A 9,547-nucleotide genomic window follows, 5' to 3' on the forward strand; every position below is an offset into this window, starting at 1 on the left:
CAAGGTTGCTACATTTAACCCCATTTCATTAAGAGAATAAGAAGCTAGACTGGATGTCTGAAAATTAAGTCATGCATGTTATGCTGAGTTATATTTATACATTCTTGTTCAGAAGTAATTTAGAGTTTCCTACAAAAGCATTACAATGTGCAAACATTGAAGCAAAGTGTGAATTTCAAAATGCCTTTAGCCCAAAATAAGGAGCTGTGTCCTGTCAACACTTCCCACTATGCATGCTTCAGAAATAGTTATAAGCTATACAGAGGCATTATACTTTGACTAAACCTTGTCTAACTATGATATATTAACTTCAGTACTGTCAAGCTACAGGACACTGACAAATAAACATTTCAGTTGTGTTCTAGACTGTTTCATAACTACAAGACCAATATAAACAATTTCCACCTTGACGATATCTGATGAAACTGAAGCAATGCCTATAACTCAGACCTTAATCTTTCTCTTGGGTGTTGCCAAAGTGCTTTGATGTGATTTTATACTGCTCAGCAGTTTTGTCAACTGTGTACACTTTCCTATTCATTTAGCCCAGCCCATGTGCAGCTTAACTGGGAACTGTGCTGCAAGAGCTTACAGAATGTAAACAGTGCCTTATTGTCCAGGAGGACAACAGTGTGAAAAAAATGACTGTCTTATCACAGGACTGCAGCACTGTAATTCATTGCTGTGATAAAGTGCTGAAGCAGAAAACATTACAAGATGGGCACAATCCAAAGAGGGATTAGAATTTGACATAAGCTTTCTGAAAAACTAATCAATCAACTCATGCTGTAATATCAGAAACTAGTGCTTAAGAAGAGTCGTTAATCCCAACAAGTTTTATTCCACATTCCCTTGAGGCCATTTCTTTTAGTAGTGTCAAGCATGTGTATCCTGACTGGTTCCTAAGAGAAATGCAAATGCAGAAAATGCTTAATGTCCAAGGCTGATGAAGTTGGACATTTAATATGTTTACAGTAATATAAAACATTTTTCTTGCAAATTATATTTCTTCGTCAGCCGATTTCGGATTTATAATGAAATTTGCAAAGTGGAAGTATCGTGCATGTCCTTTTATGTTGCTTGGTTAATAAAAGTTAAGTACAGCAGTTTCAATCTACATAGAAAAAATATACAATGTTTGTAAAGCTGTCTATGACATTTGGAATAAATTTGATGTGAATTTTCTCATACAGTCTTAAAGCCCCTGATCTGCACCTTAGATATATCTTATCAGACACATTTGGGGTGCTTCTTTTACTTGTAATTTTTGAATGATATATTCAGGTATGCCATTTTATACAATATACCACACAGCATTATTCCATTCCAGGTTTTAAGCAATAGTAACAATTCAGCCATTACTTATAATGTTTGTGCAATTCATGTTGTAAAAATTATGTAAATGAGAGAATGGGTTAATTATTTACTGTTATCACTATGTGTGCTACCTTCATTACTAACATGTTTCTATAAATATTAATCCATGTCGGACCCAAAATGTTTGCCTAAACTAAATATTTTGCATTAGAGTTTCCTTGGCACTTCTTGTATGTATTTCTTATAGTATCAGCCAGAAATAATTTTGTCTTAATTTGTCAAATTTCTCAAAAGCAAAAGAAACAAAAAATACCAGTTGTATCATCACACCAGTCATAAACATGCCTTTTTAAAGGTGTTGTGGATTAAATCATTTTAAGTTTTAATAACTGCAGAAAGATGACTACACAGGTAATATTTTTTTCATAAATTAAAATCTGGTGTTACTGCATTAAAAGGTAATTCCAGAGGTAAACATTCATTGGCAGAGGCAATTTAGAGGAATGCATATGGTTGTGAAACAGCCTCAGATTTGGAAACTTTATTGTAAAGCTACATGACAAATAACCATGTGCAAAGTAAAAAAATGCGTATGGTATTATTTAATATTTGCTTTGTTAAATTCTGCATCAGAAACAGCTCCTATAATGTTACATTAACCATGGCAAGTAAAACTTTCAAGTTAATTTTTACAGTTGCATCGTTCTTTTTTTAGCTTGTTTCTTTAAGACAGATAATGCAAATATTAAATGCATGGCTAATAAATACATATAGGCAAATTAAAATAATAAGTTTCAGGTACTTCTAATAAAGTTCATTGCCACACAAATCTGTAAATAAAGCACATTTACTTTTTAAATAAAAACTGCTATTGTTTCTCTACATGAGAAGTACTACAGGGTACAATCATTCCAAGTTTCATAGATAAGCAGAAATTCCATCTTAAGCTGTATACTGTCAATCACTTATATTTCGTATAAAACCTTATTTACTGACATTTAAATGCACATCTTTCCTATTAATATAAGTAAATTAATGCAAAAAGGTATCTAGAAATGCACATTAAAAAACATTTTTTAAATATTTTTACTTCCCAATTTAGAAGGAAAAAGCCTTGGCAGACCCACTATAAAAGAACAGCAGTGATAAGCATCACTTACAATCTGAAGACCGCTGTGTACCAGAATAAGAGAGATGTGATGAAGGTACATCATCCTGGCTTGGAGTCTAAAAAATGATATCCTCTTCTTGTTTTTCGAACATAACCACTTTCAGGGGCAGGACTGAACGCTCAGTGAAGAATGGTTAAATGTTTGCTCACACTGCCATCTGCTGGTTAATATAAACATAATTTTTAATATGAACTGTTGATTAAATTTGCAGTTTGTCATAAAAGGAACATTAGGCTCCTTTCTGTGCACTTTTACGTGTTCTTACAGTGAGATATGAACATAAAACTATGGCAGAAAATATTAAAATGCATTAGTTTAAACTGTGACTGATAAGGAAGTTTAAAAGAGACCACTGTTATGTAAACAAATTGCACATTTTTATAATGAATATCATTTTAATTGACTACTGAAATTCATATTAAAATGTCACTTCTTGCACCTCTGCTTCTTCTTCTAGTCCTCCACATAACTATGCTGCTATAGTTTACAAACATGGCCAAGAAAGATGAGCATCATCTAAGGAAATATATGGGGATCAGAAAGGCATGCTTTCTGAAAATACAGAATGTTGTCAGAAGTAGTCAGCTATAAATGAATAATAAGGGATAATAGAAATCAGATCTCTGAACCTCTAAGCTCAAGAAATGTGGACAAAGTAAAAAATAATGATGGGGTGGTAAATGCTTAAAATCAAACACAGATCTTAAATAGTGCTCTTATAAACTTAGAAAGTTGCTACAATAGGGTTTGCATTAGCATGCATTTTTGGAATGATATTGAGGTCTGACACTGAGATGCATATCATTATTTAGTGACATCAGTTTTCAAGGATTAGCCCCAAAATTATAAATTTTATGATGAACAGACCAAAAATATGAGGCAAAATCTGGACATTTTGCAAACATCTGGATAGTTGAGAGGTATGATTGGAAAAATGCAGAAAAATGAACACTATCATCAGAAATGATTTTTTTCTTTGAGTAAGTACAGAAGAAGCACTTAGGCTGGAACATTCAGTATGGTTCTTCGTCTACTACAAATGTTTGAATCCCAGATGCTCGAATACCACTATCTCTCAGCCAAGGACTTGGGCGTCTTGAAGCATCCATGACCAGCTGCTCACATTCAAAGTCGACTTCATGTTCGGGTGAGGTGCTGTAGCTTTGGGGCAAGAGTAGAGCTGGTTTGTAGGTTAGCGTTTTAGGCAGTGTTTAGGAGCAGGATTTAGGTTTAGGGAGCATGAGCTTTAGATGTAGGCAGCAGGAGGGGAGTTTAGATTTAGGAAGTGATTGGAGACTTTAGATTTATGGAGCAGGAAGGAAGATTTAGGTTTAGGAAGTGGGAAAGTAGTTTTAGGGTTAGGGAGTGAGCAGGAACTCAAGGATTAAGAGTGGAAAGGAAGTTTTATATTAAGGAAGCAGTTGGGGAGTTTGCGGATTAGGAGCAATCAGGGCTTTTAGGATTACGAAGAGGAGTTCTATGCTCGGGGTTAGGGACTGGGTGGATGTTTTAGAGTTAGAGTTAGGCTTTGGGTAGGGCTATGTAGTTCAGAAGGGCTGGGTGGTAAGAGGGCTAGATAATTCACTAGTAGTGGGCTAGTGGGAGTTAGGGCCCTTGCCAATTAAAACATGTGTCAGTGATCAAGTGTATCATGAGCTACTAACATGTTAGCATTTGTAGTAGACCCTCTCAGACAGGTACTGAGTACACACAAAAACACTACTCAGGAGCTGCAAGGAAGTGTAAGTAGAAAACCATTAATTCATATACAACACTGGTACACAACTTTTTTGTGGGGAGGGCCACTACACGAATTCTTAATGCATCTGAGGGCCACCTCAAAACATAGTAAGTCGTTACGAGTTAACAATAGGTACAGGTCCTGGCATTTTTACTTAAGAAAGCAGTCATGAACTTGCCTGTTTTCTACATCAACTTTGCATTTAACTTAATTCTGGCTTGCAGATATGATTTATTACAAACTCTTGCAGAAAGTTACTACTGTTTACAGACTACAAGTTATAAACAACAAAGAATAGTTACTTCCACAGCTAAAATTAGAGGTGTGTGCAACTGCAGTCAATTAGGTAAGTAAGCACGTGCTGGAAAGTTTGCATGACTGGAGTAAGGCATAGCATTTTTTCACTTTTTTTAAAAATTTTTAGTTAGTCTCTGGGGGCCTGATGGTGTTGAATTGGGGGGCAGATTTGGCCCCGGGTCCGGAAGTTGTGCACCACTGATATACAATTTAAGATCAATGAATACAAAGAAGCAAGGCTTCAAATTGTTGCAAATCTTTTCCTTACTCTGTTTATATTTACCTATGATAATAGTGGTATCCTTTCCTTAGTGATGCATAACACTAATTTAATTTTGTTACAGCTATTTCTTATTAAATGGGTGTATAATGCTCAGCAGTAGGTCAAGAGGGAAGAGACACCCAAATTCACAGTTCCTTGCCTTTGCCCTAGGTATCATTTTGGTGCACCATTAATAAGTTACACAGTCTGCAACAAAAAGCCAGTTCCCCAGCATGCCTTTTTCCTAGAATTTGAATTCCTGGCATGTCATTAATACATTACATTTAAAACAGCCCTCAGAACCACTTCCCAAAGTACTTGTTTGTTCCTAATTAAATTGTATTAGTTATATGTTGTTGTTGTCTTTCGGCTTTTCCCAGTTAGGGGTTGCCACAGTGGAACTCCGGTCCGCTAATAATTGGCAGTAGATTTTCATGAACGCCGAGGTGCCAGCTTGACGTTCAACCTTCAACGAAGGCACGCCCATTTACGCATGTCTTTTGAATGCCAACTCAACCATGGGGAGGACATGCAGACTCCACACAGAAGGCAATCCCCACACTCCAGCCGGGAATTGAACAGGAAAACCTCTTGCTGTGAGGCAACAACGCTAGCGCTTATATAAGAGAGTAAATATCATATGGAAGTTGGCCCAGAGTGTTAAGGCTGATTACTGTACATCCTGTAGTACAGGGTTAGATTCCTTCATTTGCCGACTTTGTCCCTTAATCAGGTAGTGCTTGGATGCAACTGAGAATGTGGGCTGAGTTCTTCCATGGTCACCTGAGTTGCACGCCTAGTAACAACCAATGAAGAGAGAGTGAGACAGCCTCTTTCCTGGTAACATAGATTCAGTCTTAAAATGGTTTATTTCCTCACACTGGACTTGCACAAGTATTAAATCACACAGCTATTTAACAGCTGGTAAAGATTTAGATCCCTTATTCTGGTATTTGTAGGACCTATTTGATTTGTGGAGGGACAAAATATACTTGGGCAAGGCATAGCTATCACCTCAGGAATCTATAAGATAGTGTATAAAGGGATAGTTCTTACAGGCTTTTATGGTAGCCTAGAGTTTTTAAGCCCATGATCTCCTTAGTTAGAAACATCTGGGCTCTTCTTGCTGTTTGATATATCTAGTAAGGTACATCACAAAGAGGGCAATGTATTCAACAACTAGCCTACTCAGTGCTGAATATAGTAGGATAATGCCTTTTTGGATCTAGAAGATATCCCCTTTTATAATCAGCTGCACTTATTAGGACTTTCTGACTACTGTCATTTTGTGAAGATTAAAGGAGACGGAACTATCAACTCAAGTAACAAAATCTATGACAACATTATCATTTCTGAATGGGATGTTGTTTATAACTTATGTTAGCAGGAAGGATGGCTTACCAAATGTGACTGTACATTTTAGCATAATGATTCTGCTTGATATGCCACCCCATGCTAACTGCCAGTGAGAACTCTTCTTTTTTTAATATACACTTCTGACTCAGGAACGTCACAATCTGATGCACTTTATTTGACAGAATTGCCTTGTTGTATTTACTACAAAGAATAATAAAATTAGCTAAAGTGGGCAGGACTAATGATTCAGCCATCTGCCAACATGGATTTGACACACTGCATATTTTCACATGGCCTTTTAAAAACATTTACTGTGCAACATTTAAATATAACTGCTTAACAGACAGCAGTGGCAGTACTGTCCAGACTTGTACTGGACTGCTGTGGTAAATTGTAAACTGGGAGACAAGACAGAGCGTTCAATTCACTGATCATTCTCTGTCTCTATCCTCAACTATTGTCATAAGATCTAGATGTAGGAAATGAAATGGAATGGAAAAGATGACATAAAGGGAAGTGAGACTCTAAAGTGTAAACACAAATGCATGATTCTTCCTGATTATGTACTAAAGTCCAAGTTCAATGTATGTTGGGTAGACGGCAATATTTAAGTTAAGAATCACATTGAGCACCATCCATGGGAGTATAACAGGCTGAAAGGCAGACTCAGTGCATGCTAGACGGATTATGCCTCTCGAGTTACCATTGATGAATCAAGGAAAAGTCTGGTCTGCCCTGATTAGCTTGCTACTACCACTATGCTAATCAGGGCAAGCAGTTTAGAAAACAGACTGTGAATGAATGATTAATGGACACCACAACCAACATGGATATATATATATATATATATATATATATATATATATATATATATACATATATATATATATATATATATATATATATATATATATATATATATATATATATATATATATATATATATATATATATATATATATATATATATATATATATCTATATATATACATGTTGGTGCTTCAGTTTCCTCCCACATTCCAACTAGGAATACAGAAGGTGAATTTGACACTTTAAATTGGCCATAGGATTGTTCATGTGAGTATGTGGTGTAGAAGAACTACTGTGGCAGGTCTAACCACCCAGCAGTGTAAATATTGGTTCTAGAAGATTGTCAGTGTTGAAGTGACACACTGACCCCATGTGCAAAAATGGGATTAAGGGGTTGTGGATGGACGGACAGATGTATCTATCTATATATATATATATATATATATATATATATATATATATATATATATATATATATACACACATATATATCACACAGTAGACCCTGGGTTACGTGAAAGTGCACTTAATCGAAAGTGCGCTTTCGTGAAACCTAATGACTTTAGTGCAGTAGTTACGGACCTTAGGGTTAGGGCGCGGGTCATGGTAAGGGGATAGCCCTACTAGCTATCCCCTTACCATGACCTGCGCCCTAACCCTAAGGTCCATGACTACCACACCATAGTGGAGGACAGGCTATCTTCCACTGTGGTGCGGTAGTCATGGACCTTAGATTTAGGGCGCGGGTCATGTAGCCCTACTAGCTATCCCCTTACCATGACCTGCGCCCTAACCCTAAGGTCTGTAACTACCACACCACAGTGGAGGACATAGCATGTTTTCCTGCTGTCCTCCACTGTGGTGCGATCCGTTCGTAGAAGCTCAGTTCGCAAAAGTGTATAAGTGCACTTTCGCGTAACTGAGCGGTCTACTGCTCTTTTTCGAATACGTGGTATTCGATGAAAAGCAGTAGACACACACACACACACACATATATATATATATATATATATATATATATATATATATATATATATATATATATATATATGGATTTGCTGCATTATGTCAACATGCCATATTATCGAAACCCATTTTGTCGACTGATGATATCGAAAGCTGGCTTGGTTGAAGACCTGAACAGCGAAAATGGCCTCCGCGAATGTAACCACTTGGCCACCATTGAAAAGCAACAATATGAAGCACACAAAACTCACTAAAGTGGTTGGTTTCACCCCCACACTCCCCCTGATGTGGGGGGCTGTGCTCCTACACCTCCAGCTAAATTTACCAACTCCAAGATCACAGTAACGTGGGGAAAAGGGCAAAGTTCTCCATGGTGGCCAAGTGGTTCGACTAAGTCAGCTTTTGATATTAAGGAGTCGACAAAATGGGTTTCGATGATATGGTGTATATATATATATATATATATATATATATATATATATATATATATATATATAAATATATTTATATATTAGTTCTTATCAGAAGGATGGATTTTTGCAAGAGCGAATGTCAAAACACTGATTCAGGAACATCCAAAACCCAGAAGGTTGAAAAACAAAACAAAACAAAATACAACATCAGCACTTTTGCAGTGGGAAAGCTCTCCTGCACCCCATGTTGGGGGGCTGCACCTCCCCACACCCCCTGCTAATTATGTATACAAATTCTGGGATTGTACTACACTGGGGAAAGGAGCAAAACCCCAATCCCTACTGATCTTGCACAATCAAGGTCTTTGTTGCTCAACCTTCCAGGTTTTCAGTGTTCCTGGTTTGTTTTTTTGATATTCACTGTTGTGAGCTTTCTGATAGAGAACCATATAAATATATATATATTTCTGAATGAAATGCAAAATCATCAAAATATAGTTGAATAATGCCAGCTTTTCAAATGAATTACTGAAAACCCAAAACACTGCAAACACAAAAGATTACAACAGAAAAACAAAGCGATCTCTTAACCAAAACCTTATCACTAAATTCATAATGGTTAAGCTGTCTGCCTCAGAGACACAAAGTACAGGGTTTGAGTCTAACCTTTGAAAGGGAATTTGGTTAGGCTTAAATGGCCTGCAAAAGCAACTAGCCTAGTACTTACCTATGAGCATGCTAGCTTTCTTTTTATGTGGTACTTGCCTGTGAGCATGCTGGCTTTCTTTTTATGTGTTTCTGTTAGGGTTAACAGTTGAATGCTGGGATTGGTGTGATCAGTTGCAGTTCTCCTATGTAGGCCTGCTACACTCTAAGTGGTAGACATGGAGTAGGTGTATGTAAGGGTATTTCCCTCACTTCCCCAAAAGGTGTCCCCTTTAATAGCCCTGTTTCTGCCAAAATCTTTCTAAGATCTCTAGCCTCCCATAGGGATTCTACACGGAGTCCACACCATAGGCATGTGTCCCCTCTACATCCCCCTAGAAGGAGGCAAATTGTTACTTTGGCCAGTTGCTGGGTTGAAGTCCAAGATTCATTCATTTCCATTATGGAGCTCATGGTAACAAGGCACCTTTTCTGAAAAGGTTTACTGATTAAAAAAAAAGGTGTTCTAAGGCTTCTGTAGGCAGCCTGAGCTAAAACCCCAGCACTG

General features: G+C 37.1%; 1 protein-coding gene across 1 annotated transcript in view; it reads right to left on the reverse strand.

The window, feature by feature from the left end:
- Positions 1–2,555, reverse strand: part of NXPH2 (neurexophilin 2) — a 1,075,310-nt gene extending 1,072,755 nt beyond the window's left edge. Inside the window, exon 1 of the mRNA XM_044074969.1 lies at positions 2,478–2,555. Coding sequence (XP_043930904.1) covers positions 2,478–2,531 — 54 coding nt within the window. The 5' untranslated portion in view covers positions 2,532–2,555. The remainder of the gene's footprint in view (positions 1–2,477) is intronic.
- Between the last annotated feature and the right edge of the window lie 6,992 nt (positions 2,556–9,547).

Source organism: Protopterus annectens, chromosome 6.part0 (assembly GCF_019279795.1).
Source record: "Protopterus annectens isolate FY-2018-M chromosome 6.part0, PAN1.0, whole genome shotgun sequence".
Lineage (NCBI taxonomy): Eukaryota > Metazoa > Chordata > Ceratodontiformes > Protopteridae > Protopterus > Protopterus annectens.